Below are 17549 nucleotides of genomic sequence, written 5' to 3' on the forward strand. Positions count from 1 at the left end.
GCGCTACCCACTCGCCATCCAATCACAGAGGGGCGTATATCAAGAGGCGGAGCGTGACCATGAACGACGGCCTGACCGCAGAGAAGGGTATCCCACACAGGTGAGAATCCAGACAAAGTTGGCCGGAATGGGAAAAGTGTACGTTATGTGGTCATGTGTTTATACAAGAGTACACCTATTAATAAAAGCATACATGTGTGTTAGAGTGTGCATATTGGCACATATGTGTGTGGATGTCTGTAAACCTGACTTAAACCCCAATACAGGAGTGTATTATAGTCCTGCTCTTGTGTTGTCATAGCAATGACGAACCCATGGAGCCCCAAGAGGCCCCGCCCCCCGAGGCGGAGTCTGAGAGAATGGTGGAGAACAACAGGTGCTGTGTGTGGGCTTGTGTTCATTTCACCGTTCACAACGATTCACTGACTCCCTGATTCACTTATGACTCACTTACAATCCACTCCTCCAGGGTACACTGTTTCACTTAGCAGAGCCATCGTTTCCCCCCTTTCCTCTCAAGGCTCTCTTTTGTTCAAGAGACCGAGGGGCAGATGTACTACCTTGCAGGTGCCTGTTTTAGATGTCATTTCGTTGCAATATGCGTTTAAAACCATGTCAGTGTATGTACAAACAGACGGCACAAGGCTAAAACCATATTATGCTTGCTGCAGGAGCACAGAATGACAGGCTGTGTTTTCCTGCCTCACTGAAAATGCAGTCATAGGAGGGTTGTGGGAAATGTAGTACGTTGATCAGGGGATCAGCTGCAGGTTTAGTACCTTCAACGTAAAAGGAAAAGATACAGGCTGCGCTCTCTGCCTGGACTGGTCAAGTCGCTGTTTACGCCGCACTCCAAAGTGTACGTACATCTGCCTCTCGGAGTCACTCCTCTGTCCTGTAGATGCATAGGTCTGATTATTGGTGCACTGGTTCACTGCCGTTTCTGGGCGTCAGGAGGTAATCGACTCATTAATCTCTCCTCTGTCCTCCCTGATTCAGAGAGTCATACGAAGCTGATTCATTGATTCAGAGAGCAACTCACTCTTCCCTCACAGGCACCCCCCTCTGATTCCCTAATGGCTCAATGGCTCGTTGATTCACAGGTTCACTGTTAGATTGAGGTTCTTGCAGCACAGATCTTGTCAATAGCTCAATCTGCTGGCTCTCAGCTTCAGCACTGCGCAGCATCCCTGTCTCATCACTGCACCTGGAATATTTACCATCCAGATACCCATTTATATCTCCATGGGAAATCTAAGTCACAAAATCTTCTAAAGTTTTAGTTTTAAGCAGATAGTTTCAATCCAAGCTACCTGGATTATAAGCTATTGCTAGGTTTCTGTGATTTCATGTGTGTGAAAGGTGAATGTGTCACACAAACGATCTAGTTTAGAAGGGATGCTCGGTGCAGTACTGAAGCAGTTGAAGCAGTCAGCCACTTGTCTCACTGGATGAAACCACTATCTACTAGTGACAACACCATATTGCAAAAGCACCTGAAATTCTCCTCTAAGGATTTTCTTTTCTGTGTGTGTGTGTGTGTGTGTGTGTGTGTGTGTGTGTGTGTGTGTGCTTGTAGCCCCTCCACCATCCACAACCATAAGGAGTCGATGAGGAGCTGCGCCCTGAGCATGGATCAGATCCAGGAGTTCCGCTGTACCCTCTCTCCCGTCGGAGAGGCGCCTCTCTCCCCCGCATATAGCGCTGGTGAGGGCCGTAACCACAGCAAACACACATACACTCATTCATACAGATACACACACCCATACACACACACACACACTCAGTAACACGCATACACACTCAATCACACCAATATACTCAAACAGATGAATACGCACACACACTTACACACACGCTCACGCTCACTCACACGTACACACACTCCTAGACACCACACATGTCTTGCTGTCTCCCAGGCCATCTTTCATGTGCTGATTACAGCGACTGCACTTTTCATTGAGTCGTAAAGCACAGAAAGTTCATCTGGAGGATTGATTAATGACACACACTTCCACTGGTGTGTGTGTGTGTATGTGTATGTATAGGAGTGTGTGAGAGTGTTTATTCAGAGCCCTATTTAGCTTGCGTTTTCATCCTCTCACCCCCTCCTACCCGCCTCTCTTCAGGCTCGCCTTTATACAGTTATCCAACCTACTCTTATGCACCTAGTGTGGATGTTTCTTTTTATATCTGTGTGTACTCATTCTCCTCCCTGGGTGTACTGTATGTACTTTACCTTGTATTTTTCCCAGGCTGTTCCGATATGCTTATGTAGAATGTATGTACACACACACACACACCACGCACATACATGCACACACACACACACACACACACACACACACACACACACACACACACTTCCCCATTAATGAGTAACCCCCCTGTCTCTTCCTCTTCAGTGTCCCGGCACAGGCATGGCTCTGGCGGGCGCATCCTGGCCGTCATCCCCCCCTCCCCGGCAGTCCCTCGGCGCTCAAGCGACCCCCACCTCAGCCCCTCCGCCTCCAACAACAACCTTCTCCCCGCTGGGGCCCAGGCTTCACCGGCCATCCACCCACACCCACAGGGCCCTCGCCCGGGTCCCGACCCAGCCGGGAGCTACTGCGAGCTCCGACCGCACCCCTGCGGCCCTGCCACCCCCTGCAAGAGCTACGTGGAGAGACTACGAGTGGAGGAGGGCCGGGGCGGCCCGGGTGTGGGTGGAGAGGCGGGCGACGCGGAGCTGGAGAAGGAGGGGTTCTCGCTGCCCCTGGTGGAGACGAGCTCGTCACTGCAGCCGAGCCGGTACCAGTCTGTGCTGCTGCCGGCCGAGAACAAGCCGCTGGAGATGAGCGTGCTCAAGAAGGTCAAGGAGCTGCTGGCCGAGACCGACGCCAGGACCGCTGCCATGCACATAACCAAAGCAGACTGCACGGTGAGAAGACACACACACACACACACATTTATGTATTTATACTACTGAGATGCACATCACCAAAGCAGACAGCGCGGTGAGAAGACACACACACACACACATTTATGTATGTATACTACTGAGATGCACATCACCAAAGCAGACTGCACGGTGAGGAGACACACACACACACATACTTACACGATGAGGAAGACACACATACTTACACACACAGTGAAGAGTCAAACCCCTCTTCATCACAAGGTTCAAATCTCATTGATTGATTTAAATGGACCCTAAATGACATCACACTGCTAATTTCATGCTCACTCACTTTCTCCAAAAACAAATTAGACACTGCTCTGAAAGGCCCATTAGAATTGACCAAACGCATTGACACATCATTTCTCATAGTTTTCCAGTGAGGATGGAGTCACTTAATTAGTCCCTATCAGCAGCAGTGTATTAGTTGCTCTGCAAATTAACCCCTCATTAGATTGAAACTGAGAGATACACAAGGAAGGCCAAGGAAGCTGATGATAATGCTTATGATTGATAATCAGTGCTTAAAGTGTGTGTGTCATGTTTTTTTGGGGGGGCTCTTATTCGATTAGTTGTTCAGTTTATTTAGTATATTTTGTGTATTTGGATGTATGTGTGAGAGAAAGACAGAGAGACATACATAAATGTGTGTGGTTATGAGTGTTAATTCTGGCAGTATATCTGCAGACTTCTCTGTATTAATTAGCTGATAATGTGTGTGTGTGTGTGTGTGTGTGTGTGTGTGTGTGTGTGTGTGTGTGTGTGTATGTGTGTGGGTGTAGTGGTTTCTACATAAGTGTTCCTCAGTGTGTGTGTGTAGTAGGAGTGTTAATTCTGGCAGTGTGGCCGCAGACTCCTCTGTATTTATTAGTTGAAAATGTGTGTGTGTGTGTGTGTGTGTGTGTGTGTGTGTGTGTGTGTTTGTGTGAGAATGGGCCTGTGTGAGAATGAGTGGAGTAAATATGGCCCTCACTCTCCCCACGTGTGCTGGTCGGCAGGTTGCTAGGATACTGGGCGTTACCAAGGAGATGCAGCGGATGATGGGAGTGGGGTCTGGGCTAGAGCTGCTGACTCTTCCTCATGGACACCAGCTGAGACTGGATCTACTGGAGAGGTGAGAGACTGCACAAAACACACACACATACACACACACATTTAAACGCACACATGTGACTGTGTCTATACACTCAAATATCACTCAGATGAAATCCCTTTGTACTACTGTACATAGTCAGACATAATATTCTTGTCCATAATCTACCCTTTCTTAAGAACACACAACCAGACACATTCGGTCCTTCTGTGATTGTAGTCAGCAGGTACAGTGCTGTGCAATGAGTAATCCAGAGTCCTTGATACCTTAAGAGACGTGCTAGAGACAGATGCTAGCACCCATAGGTTCTAGCCTCATTGCTAGCATGCCCGCATCCCATGCCCAAGGTTGCAAGTTGGAGTCTGATGCGGGACTGTGCTTGTCTACACAATGCAGATTACATTTCCCACAAAATGCGGTTCCTCCAGCACACACACACACACACGCACCCACCCACATGTATGCACACACTGGAGACACAACGCCATCTGTTCATTTCAGGGATGGAGCTATTTTAGCAAAGGCTTACCAGGGTGCTGTAATTCATTGCCTTCCTGTGTGTGAGTGTGTATGTGTGTGTGTGTGTGTGTGTGTGTGTGTGTGTGTGTGTGTGTGTGTGTGTGTGTGTGTGTGTGTGTGTGTGTGTGTGTGTGTGCGTGTCTCTGGGCTTTCATAAGAGACTGCCAACAGAGCTACCAGATACCAGCTTGTATGTAAATGTCATAGAGAGTGGTAGACTATGGGAATAAAAAGAATGAGAGGTCTATATAGTATAAACTGACAGGAATGAGAGGTCTATATAGTATGGACTGACTGAAAATGTTCCTTTTCTTTCAACTTCATTCATTCCTCCTTTCCCCTCCTCTCTCCTCCTTTCCCTTCCTCCCTCCTTCTTTCCCCTCCTCTCTCCTCCTCTCTCCTCCTTTCTCCTCCTCTCTCCTGGTCCTCCTCTAAGGTTCTACACCATGTCCATCATGGTGGCGGTGGACATCCTGGGCTGCACGGGGAGCACTGAGGAGAGGGCCGCACTCCTGCACAAGACCATCCAAATGGCAGCCGAGCTAAAGAGCACCATGGGAAACATGTTTGGCTTCGCCGCCGTCATGAGGGCCCTGGAGCTACCGCAGGTAGAGGGGGAGAGGGATGTGTGTGTGTGTGTGTGTGTGTGTGTGTGTGTCCGACGGCCAAACTTCTTCCAGTGTCACGGAAATGTGTTGTTGGTTTAATAAAGATATCGACTTCAAAGAACCACCTCTGTGAATTATGTTTCTGATAGTTTTTTTAACATGTTTTACATCATAATGTTGGGAGGGAGATTAAGATTCCTTATTTAAAAAGATCAGAGCAAGACTGAAACATCGAACATAAAAGAGTTATTAACTGATTCTCTCTTTCTCTTATTCTCTCTTCCCCCCTCTCTCTCCCCCCCCCATCTTAGATCTCGCGGCTGGAACAGACATGGATGGCCCTAAGGCAGAGGCACACTGAAGGAGCCATCCTGTACGAGAAGAAGCTCAAGCCCTTCCTGAAGGCCATGAATGATGGCAAAGGTGAGCCACCTCAAGGGGGCACTAGAGAGCCAGGGATAGGATACAGTGGAAGTGGAATTTGGGTCTGATCGAATGCATTTCAGTCCATCTTGGTTAAATCCCCATTCAACCCTAGACAGACTTAGTACATGAAGCCCTGTTTACACTTCACATATGTAAATGGACAGTAGGAGCTGTGATAGTTAGCCATCCACGCAGTGTGTTAATGTTTAGAATAGTAAAGTTCAACTACATTTTGTTGAAATGAGAGTGTGGCACTTAGAGAGTGAAGATAGGGTGCTGAAAGCCCAGATGATTCAGCAATGCTCCTGTGGTTCATTACAACTAAAGATGGCTTGAACCTGATAACATGCACGACACAATGAAAAGCAAGACACAAACTAACTAAGGTCTAGTTTTAGAGGGCCTCCTCTCATATGCTGTCAAATCATCCCAGTCATCAGTACTTTTTACCTGTTAACATCAGTGTGTGTGTGTGTGTGTGTGTGTGTGTGTGTGTGTGTGTGTGTGCGTGTCACAGAGAGCTGCATCCTCTCCAACACCTCCTTCCCACCTGTGGTTCCTGTGTTGTCTCTGCTGGAGAGGGGCGTGGCCGTGGGGGAGGGGCTAGAGCCCTGGGAGAGTGTGGAGGCAGGAGTCGACGTGGTGATGAGTCACCTGGAGGCGGCGCGTACCATCGCCCATCACGGGGGAATCTACTGCACCAATGCAGAGACCAAACTAAAAGGTATGTGTGTTTTGGTTTGTTTGTTTTAGGTTGTGTACATGCATGAGGCAGATGGTTTCGCTGATTATTTTGCCTTTATGCTGAAATATTACTCAGAAACACTAGGTTGAGGGATGAATAGAGAGCATCTATGGATGGTTCAGACTGAGTTTGAAAAATGTCTGTCCACCTGTCCTGTCCTACCAGGTCATGAAGAAATGTTGTAAAAGTAATACGTTTGTTGTCTCTTTCTTTCTTCCTTCTTTCTTTCTTTCTTTCTTTCTTTCTCTCTCTCTCTCTCTCTCTCTCTCTCTCTCTCTCTCTCTCTCTCTCTGTCTCCCTCCAGAGCTGCAGGAGCGTGCGGAGCTCCTAGAGATCTTCTGCACAGAATTCCAGATGCGTCTGCTGTGGGGCAGCCGCGGCTCAGAGGGCTCCCAGGCCGAGCGCTACGAGAAGTTCGACAAGGTCCTCACCGCCCTCTCCCACAAGCTGGAGACCCCTGTCCGCCACAGCGAGCTATAGCACTTGACTCACCCCCTTAACCATAACCTTAACCTTAACCTTAACCTTAACCCCCTTTCCCCCCCATACTCAGCACAGAAACTTGCAGTGGTACAATCCCATCAGTCCTTCTCCTTACTGTCACTCCCATGCATCTGGGCTGGACCAAATGGGAATATGGGGGTGTTGAGAGAGAGATCCTGAACTGAACTTGTGGGAAAGAGGGAAAGGAGATGGAGAGGAACAGATAGAGAGATCGAAAAAGGGGAGAGGCTTGCTGAGGCACAAAGAGGACCGCTTGCATCACATGTCTGACTGGACCCCTTCCAACAAGTCACAGAAATGCATTGTGGGAAATCAGGTAACAAGCCTCAAGAAGAACGACATGTAGGGGGGAAAAACGAGTGTGTGTTTCCTGAGAGAGAATGATAGAATGGATGAGTGTTGCTGTGTCTCACCTTGGACTACGCCTATGATTCCCTGCTTTGTCCTTCTGTTTTGTCGAAGACTAAAACCCTGACAACAGTGGCTACGGAACCTTCCAGAAGGTCATGGGTCATGTTGAGGGTGAAAGACTGCTTTGTTGATGCTCCACCACCTGCTCAGACATGGTGGGGAAAACGACGAGGAGACACACACACACGTCTGAATGTACGTGGCCAAATCAGGCAAGCAGATATACGTATATGAAAGGAAACCCTGCTTGTGTGTGTGTGTGTGTGTGTGTGTCTCATTATTTGGATTTTTTTAAGTGATTTGATGATCAACTTTCTGATGGATTCTTCTGTATGCTTTACAATTGTCTCTGGTTTTCATATTTGATTTTATTTTATTCTATTTTGACATTTATCTCTTCTGTACTATGATAAAAGTGGATTCCCTCTGCACCACGGGCTTCATTTCTACCAGGTGTCAGCATATGCCAAATAACATTACTTCAGACAGACACACATATACAAAGTCACAGACACACACACACCAACACACACACACACACACACACACACACACACACACACACACACACACACACACACACACACACACACACACACACACACACACACACACACACACACACACACACACACTTCTACCCTAACATTGTGTAAGATTGTACAGAAATGCAGGTCTCGCTCTTGTTACTGACTTGTGACCTCTGACACGTCATGTTTTCTGTCACAAAGGGCATTGAGTGTGATCTCTGACCCGGGCACACGTTTGAGCCTGATTCAAAACCAGACTTTAGTAGTCATTGCACACTAAGAGTAGTTCTCAGACTGCTATTGGCTATTGGCAGAGGCTGGTGAAAATGTGAAGAACAGACTTCTGTGGGAGACAGTGATCAGAGTCCTCAGGGAAGTGTTTGTGTTTGGCTGTGAGTGTGTGTGTGTGTGTGTGTGTGTGTGTGTGTGTGTGTGTGTGTGTGTGTGTGTGTGTGTGTGTGTGTGTGTGTGTGTGTGTGTGTGTGTGTGTGTGTGTGTGTGTGTGTGTGTGTGTGTGTGTGTGCATTTGTATGTAAATATGACAGATCTATGCTTGGCTTGAAGGTTTAATGTGCATAATTGTGGCATTCGATCAACAATAACAACAACAACAGATTTGTATGGCAAGATAAAGAGGGCTAACTTGATGCTTTGCTGATCCGTGTCTTAAACCCTTAAACCAGGGGAGCATAGACACCCTCCCCACACCTGAACTAAAGTCACCATCTCTTCACATGTGTGTCGACTTTGCGATGTGGTTTCACCAATTGCACTTAGCGCATGCTATTCAGGTGCCTGACATTGCATTAGTGTAATAGTGGAGGTGTGTGTGTGTGTGAGAGAGAGAGAGAGAGAGAGAGAGAAGAGGGTGGGCTTGCAGATTGGATGTAGAAGGTACATAGTCCACATGCATGTACACACAAAAGAATCCAAGAAACATTTCTGCATAACACACAGTTCAGGGAGGAAGGCGTCTGTAAATCCACTTGCTATTTACTTGCACGTCCATCTTACAATGTAGAGTGTAGTCAGCTGTTTTGCTGTTGTTTCAGGGGGAGAGGTTATTAGTGGTGAACTTTGCAGATGAACACCGGCTTGGAGTTCTACGCTGGGACGACCAAGGAGTTCTGCACATACTTCCTCTTGTGGCCACAAGGGGGCGTAAATGAAGAAGCAAAAAATGTAAAAAAAAAAAAAAAAATGCAATGAGGATGGGGTCTGCTTGAGTGTTTTGAAATCTGGAGACTGTGACGTGTGTTTCTCACATATTGTACAGATGACTGTGTGTGCTTATGTCATTTTGTAAATAGACAGTCCTGAATGAACCTTTAAAGGAACGTGAAATAAGTGATCACCTTTTTCTTATGTGCTGTAAATATTCTGGTATGTCATATTTTTTTCAACCTTTTTTCCAGGAAATAAACCACAGTAAGCTTGTGAAAGCAACACCTGTTGTGTTGTTATTGTCTCATTTATTGATTTAGGAAAAGTAAACAAAAAATGTTTTGTCAAAGTTGCACAAATAACTCACAAGGGTAATGAAACCGCAAAACACAACTTCATATTAACCCTCAAACTGACAATGATTATTGATTGATTTGTGATAATGTGTTCTCATACTCCAGGGGGTCAGCCTAAGATATTAATTCCCTTCATCATAGTAATAACTTAGGTTAATATGAAATGCTTATTTTAAAGTTAAACATGATTTGTAGTGAAATAAAAGGAAGAGCAACATTCGGTAACACTTTCTAATAAGATTTGTTAATGAAACACCAAAGTATAACCAAATCAATTAAATATTTACAAGTCCGTACAAGACATTAAATAACATAACTAGATAACTTACAAATGACTTACACTACACACACACAGAGAGAGACACACAAACACACAGTCTAGCAGACTCCTGCCCTCCTTGATCATTCTGAATCTCCAGAGCCACTGTGTGTAAGAGGAAGGACTGTGTCCTTAGCTGACATTATCAACACAGATACACTCCCAAGAGAGAGCAGAGAGGGGGAAAATGGATGAATAATGTCTCAAGAAGTGTGACTAATTTATTGATGCTGATTAATGGATAGTACATTTAATGGATGAATTTAAGTTCAATTTTTCTGCTTTCTGAACCTCAAAATTGTCCGATCTTGTCGAGGTCTGTCTCCGTTCCATCCATTTCCATTCAAGGAAGGGGACATAAACATTCATAAAACAGCCAGTCAAACAAACTTTTATGGTAAGACTTTGTGACAAAAAGGAAATCTTCTCAAGAATTCTCCGACTGAGTTTGATGTTTTCTACATCTTGTAGGATAGTTTGAAAATGCAATTTTCTTCTCACCAAACTGCACCTGTGTTGAGATATTCGATATTCGATAATTCTAGAGGTACTGATAAAATAAATTGGGGTTTCATGGGTTTCAATCAGATTTAGTTCAGTTCACAGGTACCACTGCTAGTGGCATTTTGGAACTGTGGTGAAGGTCTACAAAGTAATGGGATGCATGAATGTTGTTTACATAGGAAGCATCATATCACAAAGTGGGCAACTACAAGATAAGGAAATATGGACACAGAAAAATTAACACTGTGAACTCAAATTAACCTTTTTTTGATCAGTGACCTCAGTTAATATAATTATTTATTTTCAGGCATTCTATTGTGTTTAGGATAAAACTCCAGCATCTTTCCAAGTACAGAAATGTCCATTTACACTTTAAATGCATATTTAAACATTTACATTTTTGTAATTATTAGGCCGTTTGTTTAAATAAATTACAATACTTTCATGTCCATGTCCACACTATCAAGTTCCACGGTGAAGAGTTCATTCTCCATATGAGTGGGTATCAGTGTCTGGAGCTGTAGGGGACTGTGTGAAGCCAGGAACAGATGGTTGCTAAACTGAACAAACTGAAGTTAACCCTTTGTTGCCAGCACCTAAAATGACCGATTTAGGGTGCTTTCAATTAAAGCAGTGGTGTAAGAACAGTTTGTAACATATATTAATGTGTGATACATCATTTTAAAGCTAAACGTATGGAGTACAACACAGCACACAGTTTTTTCATTTTTAAAATATATTTGTTTATTAAAAATAGCATTTATGCAAATGTTGTATTAATTATGCGCATAAATTATGTACAATTTCTCATCTGAAGAGCAAAGTAAACATTTTTATCAAAAAAATTCAACGTCAAATCAAAGCATAATCAATCAGCCATATCACTCTAAAATTTCAGCTTGATCTGAGCAAAACCTCAAATGTTACAGCCCAATATCTGGCGTCCTCCACATTATGTACATTTCAAAATTCCAGTATAATTCAGTGTGATCAAATATGGGAGATTGCATCACCCCACACATCGATTTGAACCTGGATCTACAGGGTGCCAAACATGCACTCTGACTGCCATACCAATGAGCCAGGCTCCATAGTGTGGCAGTCAGAGCACTATACTCATCTGTAGTGCAGCACTCCGTCACACTGCCCTCCACTTCGGGAAGTGCACCATTGCGCTTCATGTACATAGGCATTCCTCGCGCATCCACCAAGAGTACTTCTACCATCAAGAGTGCCCCCCCCCACCCCCATACACACACAGACATGTGCTTTACCCATCTACGGGGCCCCTAACACAGGTGTCAACCTACCTGGGGGTCCCTCATACAGTTTTACGGCCACGCCTCAGATGACCTCACAGGAAGCCATCCCACATCTGACATAATTTGTAGCAAACAGAGAGCATAGTCAACTCACCTGGCCTGGCTACAGGGTGCCAAACATTCACCCTCAAAGCCCTTATGGCCATGTTACATGTAGTAGACCCCAGTGCTTAGGATGGAAATGATAAGCTCAGAGAAGTCAGAACTTTCCTTGACCATTTCAAAGAGCGCTGCAAAGCTCTGCATCAGCCCTTTCAAAATGTGTCCATTGAAAGAGAAAGCCCAGATCTGGAATTTGTCAATATATTAAAAGGTCCAACTATCCTGGCTTGTAGGCCTCTTGGCCCTTTCCCTCTTGGTCTCACACCTCTCCCTCTCGCTGGTCTTGGGTTGGCTGGCGGATTTTCAGGAGCACCATCATCGCTTCTCTCCTCGTGGCTAATATTCCATTACCTAAGCTGAAAATCAAGTCAGATCAGAAAAAGGAACAGTTAATTTTTCTATTCTTCATTTACACACACACACACACACACACATATATATATATATATATATATATATATATATATATATATATATACAAGTTATTAGTAATTATTGTACAGGGCTGAAATAACAAGCACACAAAACCTTGAGGTCTCAAATCAACAACGAAATATTGACAGAACTACACTAAAACCATAAGTAAGTCACATTTTTTTCATGAATTAGGTAAGAAAAACATATTGAAAGGAAAATAAATACTGCTTTATCTTTTCTCCCAAGGGTTAGTCCCTGCTTGCTTATGCCTTTCAAATGCTAAAATGTAAACCCAGTAACATGTTGTTTGCTATTAGTACAAGGTGCGTTTGCGTCAGCGGTACTTTGCGGTAAACGAAACATGTGAATGTTCGCCCTCACAAATGTCTTATAAATCTAGCCAAATTGATAGCCGAACACAATACTAAATACAAAGGTTTGATAAAGTTAATTATTTACTCAGAGAAACAAATGAGGAAAGCTAGCATGCATTTCAGTGACTACTTGTTTGGTGTGTGTATGATGAAACGTACCTTGTGATAGAAACGCAGTCGGAGTACTTTTCTCCGGCGGTTTCTCCTTCCAATCCTCGGTAAAAGTTCAAACTTTTTCTCCACTAGAAATCCATCCAGGACCACTGTGTACATTAGTTTCTTGGCCACTCATCATTCATTAGAAATGCTGCTTCTTCTTGTGCTGAAAATTGCTGTTTCTCTCTGAGGTGTCGCATACTCGCGGACGCCATGTTTGTTTTTTCTAACCTCATTCACGTCACTCGCGTAGCTTGATTTGACGAGCTCTGTGGGACTAGCCAATCAATAAAATGGATTTTAAAAGCATGCAATATGATTGGATGGGTCTTGAGGTTTTGTAAAAAAAAAATGTTTTGCAAAAATATGTTATTTTCCGTTGTCATGGCACCAAAACGTCATCGTTCGAATAAGAACGATATTAACACGGGGCGGCACCAAGGGGTTAATGGCAGTTAAGGCATAGAGCTGTAGATTTTCCCCAAACATTTGTGACTTTCAGCTGTGTGGGAGATCGTTGTTACATCTGAAAAGGCATGTATAATCCAAACATTTTAGTAGTTCTATATCGTTCTATATAAGTCAAAAAGAACACATCAGCATGCAATTTAATTTGTGCTGGATTTTTCCTGATCACCGCTTTTAACAAGCAGATAAAATATTCAACTAAAAACATGCTAAAGCACTGAAACATTCAGGAGTATTATGTTAATTTAGGATGAGGTTGTCTCAGACATTCAGCCTCACGCAGGCTCTCTTAAAGTACCACTGAATGTACGTTGGCAGGAGCTCATACACCTGCACAGGTTTAATACCCCAACCTAGAGATTACGCAATGCAATGGAAAACAACTGAGCGAAAACACTCAGAGAAAACATTTAATCTGCCTGCAGAAACCTTTCACTTGTCAAGAATGACAGGAAATCTACATGCGTGGCTTCCTTCACACGTGTTTTTACACAGTTTATCTCAATGTGACTGTTTAGACCTGCTGTCTGAGGCGCATGGCTGTGTCTACTTGTGCGATAAGAATATCACATGAATTGTGCATGCCTTGTACATGCATATAGAGCGATCCTGGGCCAGCCTTAGGGATCAGATGGCAAAACATGTGATTCTCCACGGTGCAGTGCCAAGACCTTTTCCAACAGCACTGAAGCTAAATGAGCATTGAAAACTGCCGTGCCCAGTGTAGGGTATGAAAATATCACATTCCCCACATCTAGTTACACATGGTAATAACTCCACATTCACCTCTCTAACTTCTGAGTTAAAAGAAATACATAGAGTATAAGCTACAAGCCTCATTGGGCAGTCCTGCTAGTCCTCTCTCTTCGTGTGGTTGTGTTTACCATATTGCTCTTTATCATTCACAGGCTGCTTTGCTGTGTCATGTCAAAAAGGTTCTTTGCTGTCTCATGTCAAGAAGGCGCCTCTGGGGCTCCTCGACTGCAGTCAATGACACTGTTCATACTTTCAGGAGTGGTGTGCGAGTTTGTGTGAGTTGCAAAGCAGGAGTTTTATTTTTGCATCACCCTTGTGCTGCATCGGCAACTGCTTTGTGCTGTTGGATCACTCCCTGTCTGAGGCGCAGGTGTGTCTCCTTGTGCAACTAGAGTTCTCCATCTTTCAAGTGTTGCCCATCGTTCCTGCAAGTCAGTTCCCTTGTGGAAGCAGACATGAGCCACTGCAGAGGGAGTCTGTTTGAAGGAGTCTTTTGAATAAGGAGACTGTGAAGTGTTTTTCTCACATCACTGTAGAGGTAATGACGGTGTGAATGTCGTTTTCACAGACAGCTCTGGGTGTACAGAAGCGTCAAGTCTTGTGTCATGTGCTTTACATTCTGGCATGTTTTGGGATGACAGAACTTGTTTCTTTAAGATGTTTTTACAGCATTATATATATTTTTAGATCTCATTTGCTGCAGTTCACTGGTTACCTCTGTTACGTACAGCTACTCTCCTAGCTTGTTAAGCATAAGATAAGAAGACAGAAAAAAGTAGGACGGCAACTAAGATGTGTGTGTGTGTGTGTGTGTGTGTGTGTGTGTGTGTGTGTGTGTGTGTGTGTGTGTGTGTGCCGTGGAGCCAAGCTTTAGGCTGATCAGGACTGAAAAAACGAAGAGAAAAAAAAATAGTTTCCCAACAACGTATTCATTCATACTAAGGACCAACTTCTGCTACAGCATCTTTATCAATACGCCCTGTCTCTAGACCATCGCCATTCTTTTTCAGCACCGATTCCCAATCATTGCAGTGAAAGGGTCAATGTGAGGCCTCAGATCAGCTACATAAACTCAAGGATATCAGATATTGGCATATATGAGTTGGATTTAGGGTTACAGTTACCAATAAAACCGAATTTTCAGACCCAGAAATAAGTAAATGAAAATGTTTATAATTTTCAGCCTGAGGCATAGATGGCGGGTTATTCACAGTCATTGTAATTTCAGTGGACCCAATTGGTATTCCCTCATATCAACTAGCTCTGGAGCCATTGCGGTCCATATCTGGCATGGTTCTACTGGGCCAGGGCTGGATATGTATCTGGGTCAATGCCTCTCCGGGGTATCTTGTAACCTCGAACACACCTCATTACCTCTCTGACGTATTAAATCTAAATCCTAAAGGGGTCGCAGAAATATCTATACCAGTGAAAAATGCTCTTCAACTTTCAGGAAGGTAGGAAAAGGATCCTATAGCCGTTGAAATCTTGAGAGCCTATCTTCAACCATGCTTCTCAGCAGTAGGTCTCACCTTCTGCCACAAGATGGTGCTGCTGTTTCAACAGTTGACCTAAAAGCAACCACTCTGTTGTGATCGCCATTCTGAGTATGAAGCATTACTTGAGCCTTCAAGCATAAGGCAACTTATTAAACAGGAATAAATACATGTTACAAAAACACATCACGAAAATAAAAGATTTGATTGTCATAAAGATAAAACTAATTCCACATTCAGAATACTGAGGCAGAGTTCTTTATTGTGCATTTATGATATCTGGGTATCAATTAATCTTCTCTGCTGTTAAATCTTGCTCTATCAAAGTAGTTTGGATAACAGACTTTTGCACTTCAAAATTCGATTGTATGTGAATGTGTGTAAAAGATTCATCTTTCCATGAATTTCTGTATGCATGTTTATTGAAATGTGCACTCCTCTGACTGCATGTGTGTGTGGATGCTTGTATGTGAGTTTTTCTCAACCTGTATTGGCGTGTTCTTGTGTGTGTGCCTGTCCATGGGTCTGTATGAATGCATGTATGTGTGTGCGTGAGTGTGTTTTCCCATCTTTTTGTGCAAGTGTGCAAGCGTGCATGTGTTTTTTGTGTATATATGCTTGTGCGTATATGCATCTGAGTGTTTCTCTGCCTGTATTTTGTGTTCTTGCATGGGTCTGTATGAATGCATGTCTATGTGTATGTTTGTGTGAGTGTGTTTTTCCATCTTTGTGTGCAAACGTGTGTGTGTGTGTGTGTGTGTGTTTGTGTGTGCGTGTTGCTGTGAGAACATGCACTGCGGCAGTGGGCATGCGTGCTGGGATAGAGCTGCAAGTGCGTCAGTGTAACGTGCCTCTGACTGTGCGGCCAGGCCACGCTGAGACAAGATGGAGGTGATCGGGGTACAGCGGGGCCATCATGTTCTCTGGTGTGTGTGTGTGTGTGTGTGACAGCTGTACACGGAGAAGGACAAGAGAGAGGGAGACACAGAGGAAGATACAGAAGGAGGGAGAGAAAGCGAGAATGAAAGAGAGATAGAGAGAGAGAGAGACCCCTCTTTCACATCGATGCGTGGCACAGCTGGGTGCGAGGCAGAGAGAGATCTTCCTGGCACCCCTGGTACACTGACGTAGCCCTGTAGCCTGGCGACAGAGACACAGGGACACGCTGAGAGCCGCACCAGCCCCCAATAACACACACCACCCCCCACCCCCCCCCCCCCCCCCCCCCCCCCCCCCCAACAGGCTCCCAGGCCCTTATGCGGGGACAAAAGCGCGGCAGAACTGTCCGTCACACGTCACTGTACTGGGGACATTTCGGAGGCTCGGGGGAACATTTAACGAGAGCTTATTCTCCCACAGCCGCACAGAGATGAATGTGGACCAGGCCAGGCTCAGCTGATAGAAAAGGCAGAGAGAGAGAAGGACAACAATCCTTTGCACAACACCGAACAAACAAAGACTGCGAGTTAGCGCCCGCGTCAAAGACATTCAAAAACATCTCTTAGGTCTTCCATCATCACACAGAGACGCAGAAGAAGTGACAGAGCTTGCTCTTAGTCTTTCTCTTTCTCTATCCCCCTCTCTTTCAAACCTCAGTGTGTAACATATTAATTTATGTTTCCTATCATATGTGCTTGCTGAAACAAGTGAACGCGTCCATTCAGCAGAGTGGAGCCATCGTCTCCCATTCACCCTCATTGAGGCTTTTCACTGCGCCTCCATTGTGTCCTCCATTGTCAGTTACTTCAGTGTGACAGCCGCTGCCTTTGCTACTATATCAGAGCGGCCTTGACATCTGTGTGATTCCAAGAAACAAATACTTCTTCCAGCGCCAAAAATTCCGCGCGAAAAGTGGAGCACACACACTGCTTTCACTGAGAACCCATAACTTGGATATTTCTTTTAGAAAATGTTGTATTAATAAGATAAGGGGTGTATGCAGAGAAAGATATCTGTTGTATTTAATGGAAATATTTCAAAAAGGAGAGACTGATGGTGTGTGTGTGTGTGTTGGGGGGTGGGTTTGTGTCAGTAATGGTTTTGGCCCACTAACTATAAATAAACAAATTATTTTTGGCCATGAACTTTTAACACCGCCAAATAAAATGGTTGGAAAGACTAGCATTTGGAGATAAGGCTTTACTCTTCGGGGGGACGGAAGTGATCACTAGCTATAGCAAGCAAGAGCACAAATAGGGTGTGATGAATATGGAATATACTAGAGAAGCAATGACAGCTTAGGAACTGCATGTCACATTCTGAGAAGATTAGCAAATGAGAAGTGACTGGATGACATGTCCTGGTGCCTTACCACTTTGTTGTCTAAATCCTTCTCTCT

The 17549-nt window shown here is 44.5% G+C and overlaps 1 protein-coding gene across 1 annotated transcript in view; it reads left to right on the forward strand.

Annotated features, from left to right (window-relative positions):
* The window catches only part of sh2d3ca (SH2 domain containing 3Ca), a gene marked incomplete at both ends in the record, with an annotated part of 58458 nt that extends 51646 nt beyond the window's left edge, over positions 1 to 6812 (forward strand). Inside the window, 9 exons of the mRNA XM_080847811.1 lie at positions 1 to 100; positions 302 to 376; positions 1580 to 1707; positions 2406 to 2920; positions 3940 to 4055; positions 4990 to 5161; positions 5473 to 5584; positions 6105 to 6311; positions 6637 to 6812. The exon at positions 1 to 100 is cut by the window's left edge and continues 337 nt beyond it. Coding sequence (XP_080703937.1) covers positions 1 to 100; positions 302 to 376; positions 1580 to 1707; positions 2406 to 2920; positions 3940 to 4055; positions 4990 to 5161; positions 5473 to 5584; positions 6105 to 6311; positions 6637 to 6812 — 1601 coding nt within the window. The remainder of the gene's footprint in view (positions 101 to 301; positions 377 to 1579; positions 1708 to 2405; positions 2921 to 3939; positions 4056 to 4989; positions 5162 to 5472; positions 5585 to 6104; positions 6312 to 6636) is intronic.
* Between the last annotated feature and the right edge of the window lie 10737 nt (positions 6813 to 17549).

The sequence above is a fragment of the Sprattus sprattus genome (genome assembly GCF_963457725.1).
Source record: "Sprattus sprattus genome assembly, chromosome: 11".
In the NCBI taxonomy this organism is placed as follows: Eukaryota; Metazoa; Chordata; class Actinopteri; order Clupeiformes; family Clupeidae; genus Sprattus; species Sprattus sprattus.